We start from the raw sequence: 23,543 nt of genomic DNA, 5'->3' as shown, positions 1-23,543 counted from the left end.
TTTTGAGCTACAGGCTTTAACAAACTTTGATATACATAGTTAATCAAATATTATTAGTCCAAAAATAGGACATTTTTTTAATAGAATGTAAAATAATATCAGCAATGTAGGCTTTTCGGGATAATATCAATACAATAATGTAATAAGTAACACAAGAAACAATCAGTCCCTCATCTACAATATGTGCAGGGTTGAGGTTAATTTCACTATAAAGTAAATAAGTAAAGACAAAACATTCTTCATAATATTTTACACCATTAAAAAACTTTATTTACAAAAATCTAACACGCGTATATAAATTATTATCTTAGCCTAGCGTTATTTACAGTCTTAATGTAATGTTGGGGGGTGTGGGAGGGGGGAGGACTGTGCGTGGCGCGGGCTTCATTGAAGCCAAGTGCGCGCTCTCACAGCACCGCGTCCACCGCGTGGATCACACCGTTCGTCGCCGGGATGTTGTGGGTCACTACTTGTCCGTTGTTTACTTTGATACGACCTGGGAACAAATTTATTCATTTAAAATAACTAGATATGAAATAAAACAAGAGTACTAAGAATTATTTCGCCTTATGCGGTTGATAAAACATAGCTAAATGTTGGTAATCGTCTTTAAACGGACTGATAGTATTTAAAGAAAACAACTATTATCCGTTTTGAGCTACAGATTTCTCTAAATGAAAATCTATTCCCATCTTCCGTTCTCATGTTACAATTTTATTCCCTTTTATTTTGATAGAGCCGTTCTCAAACTCCAACGTCACAACGTTTTTCTTACAAAACTACGTAAATAATAAGTTAGCTATCTATCAACTTACCCGAGCTCTTCTGCAGCGTCAAAGGTTTAGCGTCTTCCATGGAGTTTCTGAGCTGGTAATACCTCATTCCCGCGCTGTACAAGGTGCCGGGCAGCACATGCCTAGCGACTAGAGCCCTCGCTCCCGCCTTGTCGGAAAACCGCGCGAGATCTGCCGCGGGGAGGCGAGCGAACGCCGCGTCCGTTGGCGCGAATACCGTGTAGGTTTTGCTTTCTGGAAGATTTAAAAGTTAAAATTATATTAAGTAAACTATGCTTTTGGATAAGCTCAGCAACTTTAAGAAAACCTTACGTAAGTATAAGGAACGGTTTTCAAATAAGGTACATACATAAGACCTCAGAACGTATAAATATATAGTAATAGGTATTTACGTCATTGCAAAATTCATGTGTATTGTAAGAAGTCGTAATTGTTACATTATCAATGCTACCCTACTAACCTTACATCAATGTTCAAGCGCCTACTAAAAATATATCTTTACCTAAATTGCAAATCGTACCATTGCTCTAACAATTTTGTCAGGCATTTAACAATAACTCACCGGCCAGCGTCTCCGCGAAGCCACTAGCGTGTACTGCCTTGAGGAAGGTGGTGAATCTTCGGTCTCTGTCAGCCTGCAGGGTCTGGACCAGGTCGCCGACGGGTAGCGGGAACATTACACGATCTACTGCATGCGCTATGCCCTGTGGAGCACGGCAAGTGAGGTGAAACTTAGTAAAGTTATTGATAGAACGTTCAGATAGTTCCAAGGTATAGTTTTAGATCCTGGCTCGGCGATTAATGACATGTTTGATGAGGATGGATTGAACACCCAATTGTCCTTTCGTATCTCGTTAGTAGGTTAAGTACAAAAACGTTTAATTTTAAAATATATTATTATCCATATGGGCGATATCCTTTCATATTTTAATGATGCCGAGGTTAAAAGTTAAAAACAATTAAGTATTTAAATATTTATGATTTGAATAACAGTAGATAAAGTCAGCCTATTCTTATGCTGTTCTTAAGTTTTGTACCTAGGGACTTACTACGAACACAGGTTATTACAGCAGCGCTTCTAACCAAAACGTTCCATGCGGTTTTCCATTACCTCTTCATTCTAAACTAACAACAATTTGTGTTTCGTGAATTCCTAATGACAATTATTAGAACTACCTAGGTAGTACTTGCTTCTTACCTGTGGTATATGAATGTCCTTCTTATCATCAAGTACCCTGGCACCATTGATGGTAGTGACGCGGACCTCGTTCCACTCCGCATCATGCATGTCGTACTGGTTCACTCTTAGTTGTGTGCCAGCTAGAGACACGCCAGTCATCTCGTCTTGTAAGGAGGCGATGTCAAACGCACCGGGGATCACGTGATGGAGCAACAGCTGAAATAGAAACAGTGTAGAGCTATTGGATGTGAAAAATAGATGATATGGTAAGTACATAATGTTAATGTTAGAAAAAAAGTCTTTCGTCATCTAGCCTAAAAGAGAGGCAACAAATGTCTGCTTATTGCTGTTATCATAATGTTAGTCCCACACATTATTGGTAGCAATATAGGTGTTTTACCAAACTCTGGGTAACGTGGAAAATAAATAATCTTCGCGATCCGAGAATCGAACCCATGAGTTTGTTATCTGAGTACTGCTGCTCACAAAGGCAAATTTCGATTATTGAGATTACTTATTTAAGGCGGTATGATAAATTCAAATTCTACTTACTCCACTCAGCAGTCTTGGGTTGTCACGGAACTTCTCTTCAGCCTTATCCGGACCTCCGAGCTGCACCAACAGAGTCCTGAACGCCTTGTCAGTGGGCACAAAGATGGTGTACGGACCAGTCTCATTGAGAATAGTATCCAGACCCGATTGACGAAGATACTTCGCCGTCGCAAATAGACCATTTTCCTTCAGAATGTCCACTAATCCCGGAGTTCCTGATTGAACTTGCCTTGCTGTGCTACCTTCACCGATACTTGGAGCAATGGTACTGGATCCAATCACGACCAGGTCTTTTTCAGAGGAACGGAACGGAGTGGTGTTGATAATAGTAGATAGAGTGGAACTTGGGAAGGTTATTCTTGGTGTCTGACTGATGCTGTTCCTTGATGTGTATTCGATGGAAGGAGTACTGGATTTCGTGATGTAACGCTCTGTACTTGATCCGATGATGGTAGATGGGAAGTGGGTTTGAGTGTGTGCTTGTGTGCTGCGAGTAGACTGGATAGAGCTTTGGTAAGTTGGCGCTGGTGTTGTGTGCGTAACAGGGATCGTATGACCAGTAGTTCCATGGTTAGAGGTACTGACAAATGTGGAGTAGCTCGGGGGAGCATGAGAAGACGCCGCGATGTAGTCAGTCGTTTCTGTTGTAGGTCTGGCTGTAGTCGAACTGAAGATTGCGTTCGAGATCTTCGTCTGTCCAGGCAGCTGAATCTCACCGTTCTTGATCTTGTTCAAAATATTCTCGACTTCAGGTCCTTCCTCAGTTTGTTGACCGTTAGCTTTCACACCCTTGACTTTGAATGATCCATCTTCTTGCTCTTCCAAGAATACGAACGTTACCTTCTTTTTATTTTGAATCTCATTCGGAGCTTTGACCTCTTCAAGTTTACCGTTCTCCGCTTGTTTGATGAGTTCGAAGTTGGCTCCAGGTGGTAAGATGCCTTTAGTAAGGTCTTCAATCGAAGTGATTTCTTTTTGTGATTCATGATGAGCAGCAGCCATGATTTGAGCTAAGTTTGAACCGTCAGCAGTGATGGCTCCTTTAGGAATCAGATTAGGATTGGTTGTTCTAATGACTTCGAACTTCTGGCCATTGAGCGAGATCTCCCTAGAGGAAAAGTTCTTTTCGTTGAAGTCTTCCGGATTCTCAGCGAGAGCGACCTTTAGTTGTTTCAAAATGTCGGGTTTCTTCAATAACTCTGCACTTTTAGCTCTTAGACTGTCGTCAAATCCATTGGTCTCGCTTTCTTGCAGAAGGCTCTTGATTTCGTTGTACAGTTTCTGCTTATTCCTGTCTTGGGGAGGGTTCCTTGTCTTAGGCTTAGGTCGAGGTCTGTATCTGGGGGTCGGTGGGGGAGGCTTAGGGGTAGTTGTCGTGGTAGTAGTGGTCGTTGTCGTAGTCGTAGTAGTTGGGTGATCTCTCTCATACAGCTCGATAGCTTTTCTGAACAGATTTGTCTCGTGAGGAAGAATCGGCCTGCGTCTTTCCACATTGCCTCTCCAGTAGTCTTCGTAACTTTCGGTAGTCGAATAATTAGGAATCGTTTTCGTAGCTTGTTTCTTCACAAACTCTTCGTGTAACTTTTCCACTTTCTCTTGCTGTTTTTGTTGTTGTTTCTGCACGAATTCCTGATGCTTCTGGATAATACGAGCTCTCTCTTGAAGCTCCTTCAATTTCTCCAAATTTTCCTTCGACTGACGCTCTAGCAAGTCTTGGATTTGGGACGACTGTCCGTTGGAGAAAATTGGAGCTTGGCCTAAGTTTGGTTGGAATGGGAGTTGAGCGTTGTTCAAGTTGAAGTTCTGAGGACCTAGATTTGGAGCTGGCTGGATAGTAATAGGATTTGGCTGACTGAAGATAGGTTGGTTGATGGCTTGGTTGATAGGCTGACTCTGGGTAGCTACGGTTGGCAAGAAAGCTTGTTGTGTAGGCGTTTGCTGAGTCAAGCTGATAGGACTTGAAGGGATAGACTGGAAGGTAGGAGGACTCTGCTGTATCGGGATTCCATTCTGATAGGTTGGCAGAGTAGGAATAGTCTGAGGGAGTATGTTCTGTGTCTGTTGAGGGATCTGCCTTATATTTTGCTGTTGTTGGAAGTTGTTCTGCAGCACAGGTGTGTGAACACTCGCTTGCGGGTTGAATTGGAAGTTGGTATTTTGTAATGGCAAGTTGTTGTTCTGAATTGGCAAGTTGTTATTCTGAATTGGCAAGTTGTTGGGGATGGCTGGGATATGGTTGTTGAACTGTGGGACGTATGACTGTTGTTGAGCTTGTTGTTGTTGCGGGAAGAGGGACTGTTGAAACTGGACGGTCGGTGTGGGACTGGTGACTACTCCAGGCTGGGGCTGGAAGCTTTGAAGGGGAGAACTTAGGCCGAATCTCGTTTGGTGCTCGGTAAATCCGGGATGCGGTAGGGACGCCTGTCTTCGTCTATCGAAGTCATTCTCTACCTGAAACAATAACAAAAATATTAATTAATGATTTGTGAAGCCATTTTATTTTAAATACGGAGAGACAGATGTGATACGACGAAAAAAATTAGTAGAAAAATTTTATAAAATAATACTAAGTTTATTGGAGTCTTAGTTTTTTTAATAAAACATTTTTATGGTTACATACTTCCAATTAGCCATAAAATTACATAGTCACTTTTGAGTTTAAAACTATTAATTTGATTGTCTATTGTCATAACCACAATAAAAAAGTTACGTCAAGAATCTATGATGCGGAAGTGTCGTTATGAAATCAATTGCACGCTTGTTTGCTTAAAAATGTGTAAAACTTTTTATTATATTACAGTTTTTGTTTGAAGAAACTAAGTAATAAACACTAGAAACTATTTACGTATACATTTAGAAACAATTCAGTCGTCTAAGTTACCTAACCGGTGAGAAAAGTTGCATAAATAAGGTTGTCAAGTTAATTTATGCAGAATGCGAAGCGTTTCAAAATTGAATAGGCTTATTTCGCTATGTAATTTATATGAGAAAATTAATATTTCAACCATATTTATTGGTTTTCAATATGATAAATGCCGTATTGCCGTATTGCGTATTCCCAGCCAGCATTAGCATAGTCTTTCTTCCAACCATGTTGGAGTTAGTCTAGTCTCACCAGATGCAGCTGGAAACCAGTATTTTACATGGAGTGACTGTCTATTGACCTCCACAACCCAGTTACCTTCGATAAGACAGGTTGTCAGACTTTCAAGTTTCTGACTACTGTTAATAACTGTCAAAGATCTTTGGAAATTACAACAAACTATTCCCAGTAATGTACATACGCAAATAGCTAGTGTACCTTTATAATATTTCCAAAGAGTAATACCAGATTTTTATCGTAGCAAGTGTCGTTTTTTCTTTACTCTCTGCCTGCCATTATTCATACAAGGCGTGATTTACTATATGTACCATACTGATTGCTCATTCTAACTAAACTCCTTTCCCGGCAGTGGTCCGTTAAACAACGCTAATAAGTCACAACAACTGTCTAAACGTTATAAATAACACAGGACAGTTTATGTAATAGTTTCAGAGCCCAAGAAACTTACGAAACTAGGAAACGAATACAATAATTACAATAAGCCTCAAATGGCTCAATTTCTAAAGGTGCCTATTTCTATTCACACTAGTTTCTTTGTCTATGCAAACCGGAGGTTACGTCACTACCATAAATCTCGGATTGACAACTACTTTCGCGCCAATTGACTAGCAGTAGGTACCAACTTAATATAATACCTTTATTCGCTGAGTCAGCAGTCATAGAAATTGGTGAAAAGGTGTGAAAGATAAAATCGTATTTTGTTAGTAAGAAGCGAGAGATATTCACGATCTGCTTTGATCTATTGTAAAAATACGTTGCGTGCCGTGGCAGCCTTTAATCTAGGTAACACTAAGTTTAAGTTTTTATGAATGTATCCTATTATGTACTGATTCCTGGTGTACATACTTTGTTGGTTGTCAAGATATATTCCCAGTTGTCCCCGCTAACATTGTCCCCCGGAGTGACAACTGCGAAAAAAGGTAGGAAGAAAATACCGTCCTAAATAAATAAATATACGTATTTAATTCTAATCATTGTTTTAATTTTAGCTTGATAACGAGCTCATATTATAGAACCTATAATTGGACTTTTACTACATAATATTAGTGTTTATCCTGAAAGAGAAGATATTTTCGCATGTTACAGCAAATACGTAAGACTGAAACGAATATTTAGTAATATGTCGGGTAAATGACGCGTTAACTAGTGGAGCGATGTGCTCAAGAATGCGCTTTCTTGTGGCCGATGCGTCACGGACAGGCGAATCCGCGCGAGATGCGATGCTCCTGGCAGAATGATGAACGCTCGTGCATTGTTATGAAAAAGAAAATTGTACGCGGGAAAAATGACGTTAGCTGTCAGTGTTTAGAACCGTATGAAAAAAATATTTTTGCATTTTCTGTATCTTTGTTGTATTGTGTGTTTTTGGTTCTGAAAATATATTTGATTTCGTTTTATATGAATGTATGCAAAAAGAAAAAAATAAGTGGGTAGAGATTGTTGTTTCGTGGTCAACTAGTGTTTTTTTATATGTCACGTGACTTTATTTACATGTTAAAGAAAATGCGTCGGCTATTCACGCTACTTAAAATATTACATACGTGTTTCTTTAAGAACCCGGCGATAAGAAATATTATGATTAAGTAATACTTAATTTAGTAGTAGTAGACTCAGTATTTCCAATAAGTCAACCAGAAAAAAATGTGTTTGTATTACTTACTTGAACGTATAAAAAGAGCAGTTATTTAGTCTATAAAATAGTTACAAAGACCATCGTTCTGCATCGTTAAACAGCTAAAGCATTTAATGCTAAGCACAAAACAATACTATTACTAGTCAGAAGTCTGTTTTCATGTAAATATCAAAGGGAAGGGATCGACTAGGACTGCTAGAAGACTGCCCTGCACCTTACCTACCGATTGTCATGAAAGATAGGTAACTTCTTTATTCTCTCATTGCTCGGTTTTGGAGATTACCTCTTCTACGATTTCAAGTGTCCGTGCTTTTAAATTTGTTTCATGGTTTTGCTATTTAAGACACAAATTATTTAATCTACGTTTTAACCCCCTCTGTTTTGTAATTCTTCACACACGTGCCTACAAATCACTTTCATCTTTCATGCGTCAAATCTCCACAATCATCATTATCATATTAAAAACCATTTAAGAAAGTTCATCGTGTTAACAGAATACAAGACGGCCGGTGAAAATGATTATACAATAACGAATAATGCATGTTAACGACTCGCGGGTCGACAAACTTTGATTTACACACATATGGTAAACTAGGTACATTAAAATCTAGAAATTGTGTATTAAGCCCAAACGGTGGTGAATAAGACTGCTGCTTTCTGAGGTTCTATTCTCGGGTCGGAATTTTATAATGCTAGTCCAGAGTTTGGAAATAAAACATTGATTTTAATTATAAAAAGTGTGTGTATTTCATACTACTCTGCCCTCGAGTATATCTATAGACGTAATTATGGTATTAATAAAAAATGCTACTGGCCGAGAACTCGTTCGCGTAAAATGATTTCTCTGGGTAAGGAATACTAAATAAGGTAATTTGAATATCAGAGATAAGTATGCCATTTATGCATGAAAGAGTAGGTAACGCACATCCAAATATTTATTCATACTACTGATATTACATTCTTGCATTTATAATAAAATTACAAAACTCAGCCCAGCCTTTCTTCCAATTATGTTGGAGTCGGCTTCCAGCCTCACGGGATGCAGCTGACCAGTATTTTACACGGAGCGACTGTCTATTGGACCTCCACAACCCAGTTACCTGGATTATAACACAATACCCTTCGGTAAGGTTGGTTGTCAGACTTTCAAACTTCTGATTACTGATAACGGCTGCTAGATCTTCGTAAATGACAGTCGGGACCCACAAAAATAATCAATAAAATGAAAACCGAATTAAAGGTTGTGAGCATCTATCACATCTCATTTACTAAGATCATCGACCCGCCACAGTGTGAGGTGTCAAGTGTGAACACGACACGTGACGTCATCACGGTGAAATTGGACGAGCCTACTATTTGCATTGCTAATGATTACTTGCACTTTTGCGTCTCCGTCTGGTGAGGAAGTTTGAGCTTAATGAAGAATACTGAATAAGGTCATTTGAATATCACAGATTCGCATTTTTTATATTTAAATATGTCTGTTTGAAAGCAGATACTATGGACTTGTTACAAACTTTGGACTGCTAATCCTATCCCAATATTTGGCCTGACCAATCCGGGATAAAACTCAGAAGGAATGGTATTCAGAAACTTCTACTATACTACTTTTAATTTAGTCTCTTGAGGTTACTACCTAGAAAAAATCTTATCCCATCAATCTATGATATAAAGAAATACTAAATTTCACCAAAACAAAGGAAAATTTGAACAAATAATAAAGCTTATCCTGTAAACTGTAGAAGAAAGATTTGCATTTTTATTTAAACCACTTTATTTCCGACTATTTACTAACTATATGAAACTACAAAGGAGCTAAGTTACACTGCAATGTCAACGCAACCGAGTATGTACCTAAATAAATCACGTTTTTTCTTCTCTTTCATTAAATCATTTAGCCGCCAACAACGATATCTGATAGCAATAAAGTTAGCTCAATAACAGCAATACATCTTGAACTTTCCACGATGTTTTACAATTTACAAGTCGACGACATTATCAGTTTAATAGATCTTTGGAGGTGCTGACAGCTTGTCGTCTTCATAATTAGCTTGAGGAATAAATGGCTGATACAAAAGACTTGAAGACTTAGCACAATAAGCGGAAAAAGAATTAGGAACAAGTAATTCTGGTAATGGAAGATGAAAATTTCACGATGGTCACTGATTCTCCGATCATCTCACAATCTTGTATCTTACATGTATCTTACAGGTGTTGCCTTATATAAGTGTAATAGTGTGTAATATTCAAAATTTAGGGTGATTTGATAATAGAAATAAGTAAATAACACGCATAAGAAAAATGATCAAAGAAATCATTTTGTTATCCCGTACTAACTCAAAATTGTATCAATTAAATTAGTTAAAATTTCTTAAAACGTAGATACTCATTTAATTCCTGGATTCAAAAGTTAACGTGTTTCACCGTGCGCAGAAGCTGTTTATAATGGTAAAATTATTCGTCAAATTAGTTTTCTGACTAAAAAGGTATCCTACCCTCAGGTTAATAGGTTCGGCATGAAAATAACAGAGCTTCATAAACAGTCCAGTCCTGTCAAACTTTCGCTTCATTAAAATTAAAGTTTATCACAAAGAGAGCAGTAAGCACTGAGTGTGAATAACAATGGCGACGTTTCCACAAAACGAGGAAAGTTTACTTTCTGTGTGTTGTAATGCGACACCTCTCACGCATACTTACTGTCTAGATTTATTTTAGTGTTCTTGTAGGTAGTCTATAGTCTTTAGGACCTTACACTCAGTAGGTACAGCCATTTATATCTATGGTCTTTACGACTTTACACTCATTCCTCTTTTTGAAAATGTCTTCAGAAATTAGTATTCAAGGAAAAGAATACCAGTTAGTTTATCAATGCTGGGCACGGGGCTTTTGCCGCAATTTGATAGGGGTTTCGCCAAGCATCCTAAACCCTGGCTAAATTTAATCAAAACATTTATGTAGTGTTAGGAAATTAAAATAATAACTATCACTGTAAAAATCATTCAGACACGGGTATCTGATTCCAAACTAAGCAGAGATTCCATACTTCTAAATACATACTTATATCGATAAATTAACAACCAGGATTAGAACAGTAGCTTGTCCTCTTTAGGGGGAGAATCGAACCCACCACACGCGGCGCTTTGATCACGTTAACTAAGTACTGCGCCAAACATGCAGTTATCATTTATGCATTACGATTCAGTTTGTGATTATAAAAGGAAAAGAAAGTTGGTAAAATAATATCACGTTTATATTTAGTTAAACATGTAAAAACAAGTCTAGTTTCATGTCTTGTTCAGAGCTATATGATAAAAAATGATTACGAAAAGTCTATGTAGTAATTATGTAAATGAGTGAATTAAGATTTTTTAATTTTATTGCCTATAAAAATAGTAATTAAATCAACTAACCGTGACAATTTCTATATGGAGTACTGTAAGAGTAACTCTCGTAAAGGATTTTATATTTTTTTACTTTTTATTTATGAGAAGTCACGGTTTACAAATGACCAAATGCAGTTATTTTTTAATCGAACCACAAACTTCAGTATTCAGAAATATTAAGGAAGCCCACATTTTCTTCTAACATACATTTAAACCTGTATGGTTTTAATTGATTCAAAACGAATTGAATTTTTCACTTAAACCAAAACATCGACAACGTATGTCGTATACCTATGTATTAGGACACCAATGCCTAGTTTTCTAATGCACATTAAACGAGTTAATTACATGTTTTTTTTTGTTATAAAAAAAACGTAATGAACTACGGTATAGAATATATTTTTCACACAATAATTAGAGACATGTATTTCACAAGTTATTATATTGAAGTTAAGAAATCCGGTCACCGGTGACAACTAATTTATTTTAGACCAACCCAGTTTCATAAGTGATACAATTAAGTTTTAGAAAAAGAGGTTTCTGTACAAAAAATAATGAAGTAAAACTTTTCGACATGTCTTGGTACATGTTATGAGATTTTTTTCCTGTAAGTTATTACTTACATTTCTTAATTACGGCAAATTAAAAGTAAATTAAAAACAGAATCGAGTGTTAATAATTGACACAATGAACTAGTCACACAGACGGAATATGAGCTGATTTTGTAAATCACCATGCACAAAAATATTTTAGAATCAAACCTTTTTTACGCGAAATAAATATCTTTTATCTTTTTTATCATTATCTATCTCAATAAATTGCCTTACTCAGAAAAATACATTTACAATCGTATTCTCTTATTAGATTCGATTGAAGTAAAAAACATTTTATCTCATATTAAAACACACAGAAACACTTAACTTAACAGTTGTATTTACTCAAAAACGTCTACATTTCACGAAAAAACAAACGGATCTTATGTTACACACAACAACATAATTTATGTAATTACTGCCGAGAATGTCGGCGACCTCCGACAATGGTACGAAACAGAAAGCTCCAGAACTTGTTCGAGAGTGAAAGTGCGATGTTCGTGAGATACTATATTTTTAATATTATTAGTTAATCGATGAATTTGAGAATCGAGAGGAAAATTGACGTTGCTATTGATTTCTGATTGATTGATTTAGTTATTCTAGGTTTTTGATAATGAAAAAAACAGCGCGGGAATTTCTTTGAATAAGTCAAGAATATCTCGAATAGTTTTTTGTTCACTTAAAGTCTATGAATAAAAAAAAAACTATGTCGCGGTTCTCCCGCCATTTTCTCTGTTTTCCTGCCAACACTTTTTATAGTTTCTAACAATAATTTGAACAAAATTTTCGGATACTTTAAGTGGTATAGTTTAATTTCCTTATGACGATGAAATAAAAAATGGCTGGTTTTTAAATACGGATTTCAAATAAATCTTGCTCTTCTATAGGCTCATGACTACCTAATAACCGTATACAACTGTAATTAGAACCTAATATACGCTAACACACCCAATAGGAACACGATACCTCATTAGCAATAAATATCATACGATTTACGACAGAGCATTCACATCGAAATGCACAAATAAGGAACTGGACATTACTAATTGGAATACTGATTCATCGCAGACTATTTACGGTGACGGCAATGGAAATAGCCCAATGAATGCAACATCGCAGCTGAAATTGCGTAAAGAGAAGTCGAAATGCAAGATGATATCGAACTCCTGACTTACGCAAACGAATTCGCACTTTTGCAACTGAATCTATATAAATAAAAATGAATAACCGAAATGTATAATAATAAAAAGGAATTGGATAATTCTTGTTTTAATTTGTAATTGCCGGGCAAGGTTTGTATGGGATTGAAGGAATCAAAATTCCCACGAGAATGGAATTGACGGGATAAAATTGTATAATACCGGGACGAAGCCGGCCCAGTAAGCTAATGTTATACAGATACTTACATAAATATGTTCCTAAGCCCAAAATGTAAGAGCGTCTCAACCAATTCAACTTTTTGTTTTTTGTGAAATTGTCTTTGAGACCCGGAAAAAAAATTGAAGGAGAGAAAAACTAAAAACAATAGTGAGCGAAGCTGCGCGGGTCTGCTAGTATTACAATAATGTTATAAATAAACTCTGCTTATTCGTTTCTTATGTATATTTTCTACAAATATTTAAATCTTGCATAGTATTTTGGCAATAATGGCGAAATGCGCTAAACTCTGGTGTCACAATCTTCAAATAAAAACATTTGTTTTCAAAATCCTGTTACTTATCTATTACACAGTTAATTATAAATATTATACGCTTAAGTAATTTCATAATTAGTGTTTTGATTGCAAATGATTTTGAGATGTTGCAGAATAAAATAATCGCGGCGAATTGAGAACACCCTCCTTTTTGTAAAAACAAATTACCATTTTGATACCAGACTAACAGTACAACTTGGTAGAGAGTCTTGTATGTAAGGGTCACGACTGGCGGAGGATACAAAAACAAAAATTTAAAACATCAGGACCCGTAGAATTATGCAGCTGACGGTGGTCTAATTGATGTTAATACTTTATTTTGGGTATTAATTGAATTATTAATTTACATCTAGACAAATGAACATGCCAAAGCTCGCTACTAAGTTGTTAGACTATAGCGGTAATATTAAAATAAATATTTCGATGTACGTACAGACACAAAATCACGCCCTCTTCACATAGGGGTAGGCAGAGACCAAAGATATGATATTTCATTGTCTATTGGAAATAATAATCAGTTTTACCTACTCATTCTTTATAGCGAGTGGACAAAGGTAATCGTAATCTTCCAATATTATGATAAAAAGTATAAAAACATAGTCATTCTTCTAACAACATGGATTGCTAAAACATTGTGCCAACTACAATGTAACAATAGACCATGTCATAGACATAACAGTGTACGTTTTTTTAAATATTATTGTATTTGAAATTAAAAATATCCGTCCTTTTGTCTATGTTGTATGAACGGTGTACAATCGACTTGTTAAAACTTTCAATATTTTTTCAGATTGTAACAACATGAGGCTTTGATTATTTTTTAAACATATCCTTCTTCTACATAAAGTAAAACATTAAATTTTGTTCTCTTGGGAGCAAAGACCAAAAAACGATAACATACATATTTATATAACTTTTAGTATCGATATTTAGAACTCTGACCTACTTTGAACTGTACTAAAATATTTTTTCACATTATGTTATTTTGAAATGCAGTTATACCTATTTAACTTGTATTATGTAAAAGATAAAAGATAAAAGAACCATAAATGGCGTGTATTGTTCTAACCAGCTAAAAATTGCTCAAGCCATCTAACGGCATAGACTAGATTTTTTTCACGACCATAATCAAAGCTGCGGTTTTTTAATCTCAACAAAATTGGGTCTTACCATTTTGATCTCATTCAATAATAACGTTCGAATCGTATTTTGTAATCGGACAACTTTAAATGAAGCAATTGTTAAGAAATGGATAAAATTGCAGCTTTTGGATGGCAATTTTGTGAAGATTGATACATAATTCTAAGTGGGTTATGTATTGTGATATAATGGTATCGTCGTGTTGTGCCTGTTTGCGTCATGAGATGTGCCATCAAACAGGTAGAGTTCTAGGATCCTGGGTTAAGAAGTAACCCAGTTTTTTTGGGTCTATTTTTTTTTGTCAATGTTCAGAGTATGAAATGGGGGGTCGTAGACCTTCGTGCCTCTTAGCCTATGTAAAAACGTCGTCTTTACGTGACCTTTGTAGGGTCTTTGTGCAATGAAGACACTGATTCATAGGGATGGGGATGACGGAATAAAATATACTTGCGTGATTGGCTAGTTTTAATGGAACCGCCCAAATACCCACCCGAATTGCATTATGCCATTATAAACTACATCACGTCTAGACAGCTCGTGATGTGGCCGGTATTATTGGAGACACGTAACACACGTGACTTGTTTGTGTGAGTATAATTTACTTTAAAATATTCCTCGGTTCGTTGACTGTGTTTTCTTTTTTATCTTTCGTGATTATATCATAATGCACGCTCTACTTTCAGTCACTTCTTTTGTGTGAATATTTGATAATATTTTGTGTCACACATTTTACAAGAATACCAACTACGCGGAACATGCTTGCCCCGTACTTTTTTCTACCCTAGACTGTTCTATATATGTGCGTATACGAAAAAGAAATTGATAGTCTAGACAAAAGTAGGACTGCAATAATGTTTTCTTTGCCTTCCAAAGCACGGACATCTTACAGGACTATCCAACTTTGACCTCAATCGACTTATATTCATTCAATATCTAAATTAACCGGCGGTCCTGAATGACAAGGTGTATGAGTGTGAATGAAGTTTGTAAGGGTTCTCTGGGGATTCCGAAACGACACGTCTGAATGTTCTGATGTCTACCTACCCTTATAAGAGGAGATTTGATGTTATCTGTGTATATTATCCAAGTATTACACTCCAATATTATAATGCAACGGGTCTTATACGCGACTAGCTGACCCGCGCAACTTCGCTTGCGTCACCTAAGAGAATGGGTCAAAATTTTCCCCGTTTTTGTAACATTTTTCGTTGCTACTCCGCTCCTAATGACCGTAGCGTGATGTTATATAGCCTATAGCCTTCCTCGATAAATGGGCTATCTAACCCTGAAAATTTTTCAAATCGGACCAGTAGTTCCTGAGATTAGCGCGTTCAAACAAACAAACAAACAAACAAACTCTTCAGCTTTATTATACTAGTATAGATTGCAAATTTAAAGGTTAGGATACCTTATTTGTTGCCCGACGTTTGCTAGTCGCGAGTGCTAGTCGCGAGAGTTTAAAAACGTTATTACACTCTAAACAGGTTTCCTGACATAGTAAAATCAATTTTCCATTACTCTAGCGACCTACAAGCGGCATTAAGCGTCATTATGATATTATCTGCTGCATTATCAGCGTCAACGACGCTCAGCGGGCGCATCTCTGGTGAAAGTTGCCAGTTTGACACACGCAACGTATACGATAATTAGCTCATTCATTAAGTTATTTGTATTGTATTTGTACTGATTTTAGTTTAAAAATATAAAGAAAACATAGAAATATTGTTTACCATTGTTAAAATTACGTTTTTTGTTCTCGTTGGTTGCTTTTTGTCTTCTGCTGAAAACGAGTGATTGTGTGTGAGTGATCAAACGTTTTAAAACGGGTTAACTTGAACATGTGATACACTATAACCATCCTCGAGATGCACTCCATCTATTGGTGAAAACAGAATGAACTCAAAATAATCAGTTATTTCTTCATACGAATCTCGCTCTCTAATCCAATAGGCAAAAAGTTTTTCTTTACTAATCCTGAGTGTCAATATTTGACCTACATTATGACTAAACAATAATGTAGAACTGTTTAAAATCCTCTTATTTCCAAATGATCGGTGTCATTACTGTACTGAGCTTGTTCAAGCAGGCATTATTTCTATCGACTTACATAATGATCTCAATAATGTCAGTTCCTATGAAGATGTTATGATGCCCCCATTATATCTTATGATTGTCGCATTAAAAATAAGAGTCGTACTAGACGTGAATGTTTGGTATAGAAACAAATCTATACTAATATTATAAAGCTGAAGAGTTTGTTTGTTTGATTGTTTGTTTGTTTGTTTGAACGCGATTTCAAAGATTCTTTCAGTGTTAGATAGTCCATTTATCGAGGAAGGCTGTAGGCTATATAGCATTACGCTACGGCTATTAGGAGCGGAGTAGCGACGAAAAATGTTACAAAAACGGGGAAAATTTTGACCCATTCTCTCTTCGGTGACGCAAGCGAAGTTGCACGGGTCAGCTAGTAAATGGATAAGATTAATGCAATTTGGCAAATTAACACATGTTATAGCTGGGTTAACTTGAGCTCTTTTTAACATGAGCTATCATTCCAGGTGGGCGAAGACGCGGGCAGAAGACAGCAATTAAAATATCTATTAAATCTGTCTTAAACTAATCAAAGAACTTTTTTTTATTTTTATCCGTTTTGTCAGCTGATCATACTTTCCCTTTTAATAGAATTGATAGTTACCATAGACATATACGGCCATAAATAACTTTCATGCAATCTTCTTATCTTGCTATCCAATTAACTGTTGCGAAATTAACAAGTACCTATAATTTAAACCGCAACTAATCTCCGCTGTAATAATTTAAGAAATTCAGACTTACACCATTGGATAAAAGTCAGATAAATTAAAAACAAATTTTGCTTACGGCGTTTTGAAATCCTATGTAACACATATTGTAATGTTTCGCAAACCCTTTAACATCTTCAAATCACAATGTAAGAGGCTGTTATAAAACAAAGAACATAGACAATTGCCATCATTGTAACAGATTAAACATAATTTATCTCTTTTAAACATCATATTGGCCGTAAAACATAATACCTTTGCTTTCTACATTACATCAGTGGTCTATAAACTCTATGGTTTAAGTTCAAGGCGCCATTCTTATTCAAAACGAACTCTTGCATAAATTACGTCAATTAACTTGATTTGAATTAATTAAATGTACGTGTAAGGTAATTTTGTTTAAGTAATTGTTTCCTATGAATGCTTTCTGCATTTTAATTAACAACATTAAAGTTGGCGGGAATGAAAATACTGATGACAGTTTGTTAGGGAAATAGTTGTCTGCCTATGATTTGCTAGAATATTTCACTTGGCTTTTGTTTTTGCTTACCCTATAGGTACTGTACATATTCACATAAAAACTTGGATTTTAGGTTGATGTTGGTAATGTGTCCCATAATTACATAGACTTAAAAATATAATATGTGGGTAGATAAATAAAATAGAAATAAAATTTGACAAATACGTAAACACGATAATCAGAAAACGTCATTTAATATATTTTTCAATTTGCTCATAGACCGTTATATTATTGCCTACTCCACTTACTTTCCTCTGTTTTTAACAAGCCGTGTTACCTTAAATAAATGGCAAAGTTTATTAATTTCAGCAAAAAATATCTACAAATTTAGCTTACTTAATACACGACCTAGATCACCTAAAGCTAGACTTGTATGACAACTCATGTGACTTTTTAAATGTTCGTGTCTCACGATACTTTCAACAAAATAAAAGATTAGATTGTTTTGACATGTTTTAATTTATGTTGACAGTTCATTAGTCACGACATCTAAGCATAATTTTTAATTTTTATAAATATTACGAGTGTTTCTGATTTTTTGTTCGGGAAAATTGACTGTTTTAATACATAGATAGAGCAGAATGGGTAGAGTTTGAAAAACAGCAATGCTATTCTTTAGTACACAGCTATGCTATTTGTCTAACATCTCACAGTAATAAAATTCAGAAAAGATGGGATAATAATAGCAGTTTTTTTCTTCAGTTATATTTCAGGTATATTCAATATAAATTTTTAAGTTTTGTTAACTTTTATTGTCGTTGAGTGCAATTCATTGTAGGAAGCTTTATTGGTGACAGTATTAAATGTAATGTTTTTATAATAAATTGTTTAAAATACTTTTCGCTTCGTGTACCATAATAAATAAATGAATAAATCTACGTATCTAAAGATATATATATTATGCCAAAAGTCCTAGGTACATACATTTCCGAAATAAAAGGCTCTTGCCAATTTCAGTCTTTGTTGACTCAATAATTTTAAACATCCGGTCAAACACATCTGCATTTAGCAAGGTGTGTCTTACATCACGGAATGCAGCCTCTGAGAGAAAGGTAGTATCCACTTACAATATCAGTAACGTGAAGCGACATGTAATGTGAGAGAAATTATCTCATATGTTACGTATTACGTGGGATATTTTTTTTCCTTTTATTTTGTACTAACTTCTGCCACACAATTCCGTCAATGTAGGAAGATTTTTCGAAGTGAAATTGAGCCCAAATGTTCATATTTATTGTTCATCCAAGTTGTAAATTATGTGTGCCAATTTTTATTAAAAATCACTTAGTGGTTCTTTTGCGAGACAGTAACAAACATACAATAATTTATCCTAAGAAAATTTGACATGGATAATATTAGCAGGACTAGCAATTTGGTTGCATCTCAATCTTGATTTAGATCGTGGCGTAAAGACTTACAACATTTTTAACGGCCATCGTTATATTACAGTAAATTTTCACATTACGACGAACCGTATGTCCATTGGACAAAATCTATGGAAAATCTTTCCATAATTTTTTCCGTTAAGTAATCTCGCAATTCAAGCACGATCGTCGGATATCTTGCAATTAAATGCTTTCTTTTCAATTTTAAGAACATGCACAGCAACGTCAACGTCAACATAAGAATACAAATACAGTTTTAATGACGGGGTGCGAAGGAAATCATGCGTATTATTAGTTTATTGACTTCTACATTGATACACGCCACTGTTCATCAGATAAGGAGCGAAGATGCATTGTTCAATTTAAATAAACACTGTGTATTGCAATTTATGTCGATTTAAATTAATTTGAAGGATAATTTTGTATTTTCATGTTCAACTACTAGGATCGCCACAATTCTAGCTTTATGCCTACTTCTGCTAATAACACAGTATTAAATAAAACAAATCTGAAAATACTTTTAAGTCGCAGTTTTTCGACTGCTAAGCAACCAACTTGAAACAAAAGTCCCGACAATTTAGTTGCTTTTCACAGCTTCCCTAAATATTTCCTGTCAAAAATCCTACAATTATGTAATCTAGTAACGAAGATACCTATCTACCTAGCTAAAATATTACAATCTCCTTGCGTACGCGACTATTCATATCGCACCAAAATGGCCAAACTTTCTCAATCACTATCAAAAATAAATCAAACAATCATTGAATTGAATGATTAATTAGTTCATTCACTGTTTCAGATGAGCAATGTGATGTTTTCTAGAAAATTACGTGATCAGTTACGATTTCATTAATTCATATCAAATGTGGCTGATATTTCGATAGTTGATACTGCACGCGACGATGTTATACGATGATACGTTAATTGTGCATTTTCGTTGCGTATTTGGAGTAAAGACCTTGTTAAAATAGGCTTTATAGTAGGTAATGTATGTATGTCTTAGAAGGACTGTCGAAAGGTCATTTACCTATTGTTATCTTCTGTGATCTTCTAACAACGATGGCGTCCTTTGGTTCTCTTATAAGCAACATTCCTACTTCTCTTATTCTGCCTTAATGCATTGCAGATAGTTTTATTTATTTAAATCTTTATTTTATTTACACAATAGAAGTGACCATGTCATCCTCGTAATACTACAGTCACCTTGAACATTTTTTCAATGAAATTATTCTCATTTTTAGTTATCTATCGGCATATCAAAGTACACACAAAATCTGTATTTTCTGTCACCTTTCACCTTAACTTAGTCGATAGCCGATAAGCATCATATTTAGAACCTCGTAAATGCCAATTAGAGAACTCAATAATTCGTGTTAAGGTAGTTTTTTCTCGCATTACGTGAATTGTTTAGCATAGATGCGCCGGGTTGACATCGTAATTTGAAATACGAGATGAAGTGTCATGAGTGTTGATGATTTGTGTCATTGTCATGTGTGATGTGATATTCAGTTAATCATAGAATTATTGAGCTCTATTACGTATGGAGATAGTTTTATGATTTATCTGTAATTTTTAAATAATACTAGCTGACCAGACGAACCGCCTAATAACGTCACTCAATTGTTTTGCCCTCCCGGAACCCTTCCCTCCAGTAACACCTAAAGTTGTGATGTTTGTGATGTGGTACCTCAAAACATATTTGATAAAAATTATGCTCGTAAGTACTTCAAGAAATATTATCATAAAAAAATGATTAGCTAAATTGGTTTAGCTGCTCTCGAAATTTGCGCTATAGCTATTAGTATTTCTGAAACTACGTTAGATAGCATACAAACAGTTGATATTAACCTTCATTTCCTACATAATTAAAGGCAAGAACATAATATAACTTATTGTTATCAGCCTAATTAAAAGGTGTGTATTTTCGCGATGTTAATGCTCTACTAATAGCTACAAAAATCCCATGTCATGATACGGTAATGTTTTAAGGTTTTCTACATTGTTTCAACGCGAGAGTTAAGGTATATGTTGCAACACTTTTTAACCTTTAATTAAATTATTCTGTATTGTTTATGATTCTCTCATCCCATAGACTAGATGTTTTCTATAGAAATAACTCTATGGGTTCAATGCTTTGGTTAAATACGGCTTTTTAAGAAATTCGTGTCAAGTTTTGGTAGTACAATGGAAATACGGAAAATAATAATTATTCATTTGATTTTAAATACTACTTTCTTTTTACATAGAGTTCTTATAGGACAATATTTTATTAAGTTTCGCAGGATAAGATAAAACATTCAGTTTAATCGTAAAAAATAGGAAGTGTATTAAAAAGTTATAGTTGATATTATTTAAAAAAATAACCGTAACTGCCTCCTCCTAGGCAATTGTGTCCTCCCAAAATCAGGGAGAGCTTAGGCTTTGATTTTACCTCTCTGGACTGCTGCTTCAGGACTCATTATACTCAAAAAAATCTTTAAAAAATTGTGGACGATACGTATTTGTTACCAGCAGTCATTAACATATTGATTAATGGGCATGTTACAATATCTAAGTAAGTATTTAACAAAGAAAATTAATAAATCATCTAACTTACGCACGCATTCAATAAATAATATCAAAAAATGTCGCCTTCACCAGTATATATCATATAAACAATTAACGTACAATAAATCGGTTTGGCCATTTGACAAAGCGTTGAAGACAGGCAGAATTAATTTTCGTATTTATAATAATTTTAATAATGGATGAATGTATTAAATTTATTATCAGCCTAGCCTTTCTTCCAACTAGGTTTTAGTCGGCTTCCAGTCTCCATCGAAAGCAGCAGCTGGATACCAGTATTCATAACACTATACCCTTCGGTAAGACTGGTTGTCAGACTTACAAGCTTCTGACTACTGTTAACGACTGTCAAAGATCTTCGAAAATGACAGCCGGGACCCATAATTTAAAGTGCTCCGAACCAGGAAGACCTCGATATGTATAAAATGGTCACCCATCCACAGAACAACCTCGGCAAGTGTAGCTTAACCTCAGAGATCAACCGCGCGGCTGTTGTTATCTAAACCACGAGCTCCTCAAGTGTATTTAATTAACTATTTATTGTAAATATATACTGACTTTTTCATGTTTCAGTAGGAACATACTTCCTTACTGTGTCTATCAATCAGAAGTCCTATCGGAAGTGTTTTCAGTCCAATCGTTAAAGTACTATAAATCATACATAATCGTGAAAAACGCGTTGTTACACTGAAATATGGACCAATTTCCTCAATAATTTACGACTTAATTGTTATTAATTAAACTGTTTACTGCTATTTTATTATTTTACACACGGAGGTACAAATAATAAAATGTTGCATCTAAATGTATTGTGTGTACATCGCATTTTTATTCGTACAGCAAGACCTTACAAAAGATTTATTTATACGTGAAGAATATGTCTAGTAAGCTCTAAGTATGATTTGGACTTTAGTTTGAATTCAAAAACTATTCAAATCTATGCCAATTTAGCTAAGGAAAAAAGATAGGTAAACGAATTTCCCTCAGTCAAGCAATTTCCCGTATTTATACTTTAAATTAAATTAATAATTCTTCTTAAATCTCTTCTAAAAATAAATAAAAAATCTGACATAGAAAAACACCGGCTGTTTTTATGCCTACCAATTATGTTTTACAAGCTATAGTTTTCTTATATACAACGTTGAAAGGAATGAAAATGCCTATGCGTGGCCAACCACTGTGTAAGAATGCATCTAGGTTAATAAATAATCCACACAAACACGCAAAATTCGATATCGTCGCGTAATTATCCGCCGCTTTCTTCCGGACCACTGAAGAACACGAGCTATTTGTGGATAAACATCACATTTTTCTATCATTTCAAATTTCTTAGAATCACTTTCCATAATTTATTGCACCATAGAAAAGAAATTAAGTATTTAAATACGTATAACTCTACGTTTTCATATCTATCAATTTATTCTTTTTTAATCTTATGTAAATGTTTTCTAACTAACGCATATTTAACCATTCAAAAGCGACGCGGTTACGCAATTAATTCATAAACATTTACAAAGGAAAGTTGGCTCTTATGTCAAAGTTCAAAGAGATTGTACTTACTCTCGGTCCGGTGATGGCGCAGACCGCGTGCGCCAACAACAATAACTGACAAAAGCTCCTCATACTGCTCTCAAATACCAGAGCGGCTGAGTATCATCACACAACACACCACTATCCTGTCAGAGTGTTTCCTTTGCCACGAAAAAAAATCACTGCACGTCACTATGAACTCGATTAAAAAAAAAGAATTCGGCGGTTAAATGTGAAATGTCACTTGAACAGTCGGTCGGGGGAGTTCGCGGCAGACGCGCGCTGCGGCAGTCGGCACGGCAATAACGCGAGCGGCTCGCACCTGTCCGTTTTACCACCCCCTACTCTTGAACCCCCTACTCGTTTCGAAAGGATCCATCACATCACCGATGAGAAATAAAACAGTCGTCTTCGCGGGATGTTAATTGAATGTTGCATAAATTTTATAATATTTTCTGGGTCGACGTATTGCGGAAAATGACAATAAAGATATGTTATTGACTGTTAATTTAAAATGGCCTACCAGTGCAGATGTTTTATGCAGTGTTGTAATATCTCGCCGGCATGTCGAAATTGTGGCATCTCTTTCACATTTCTAGAGTAAATGGCAAGGTCATTCTTTAATTATTTTTCTTATAGAAGATGGACACGCAACAGTAATTTTATAG

General features: G+C 35.3%; 1 protein-coding gene across 1 annotated transcript; it reads right to left on the bottom strand.

Moving 5' to 3' along the window:
* Positions 1 to 235: 235 nt before the first annotated feature.
* LOC142987184 (uncharacterized) lies at positions 236 to 23,196 on the bottom strand. Its single transcript, XM_076135769.1, has 6 exons — positions 22,906 to 23,196; positions 2,527 to 4,977; positions 1,993 to 2,190; positions 1,357 to 1,498; positions 816 to 1,028; positions 236 to 496 (listed from the first exon to the last, which is right to left on the bottom strand). Exons 1-6 carry the CDS (start codon positions 22,966 to 22,968, stop codon positions 408 to 410), a joined length of 3,156 nt encoding a protein of 1,051 aa, XP_075991884.1. The 5' UTR covers positions 22,969 to 23,196; the 3' UTR covers positions 236 to 407.
* Between the last annotated feature and the right edge of the window lie 347 nt (positions 23,197 to 23,543).

The sequence above is a fragment of the Anticarsia gemmatalis genome, chromosome 3, assembly GCF_050436995.1.
Source record: "Anticarsia gemmatalis isolate Benzon Research Colony breed Stoneville strain chromosome 3, ilAntGemm2 primary, whole genome shotgun sequence".
Classification (NCBI taxonomy): Eukaryota; Metazoa; Arthropoda; class Insecta; order Lepidoptera; family Erebidae; genus Anticarsia; species Anticarsia gemmatalis.
The sequence above is the reverse complement of the archived record's forward strand: the minus strand, read 5'-3'. Positions and strand labels throughout refer to the sequence as shown.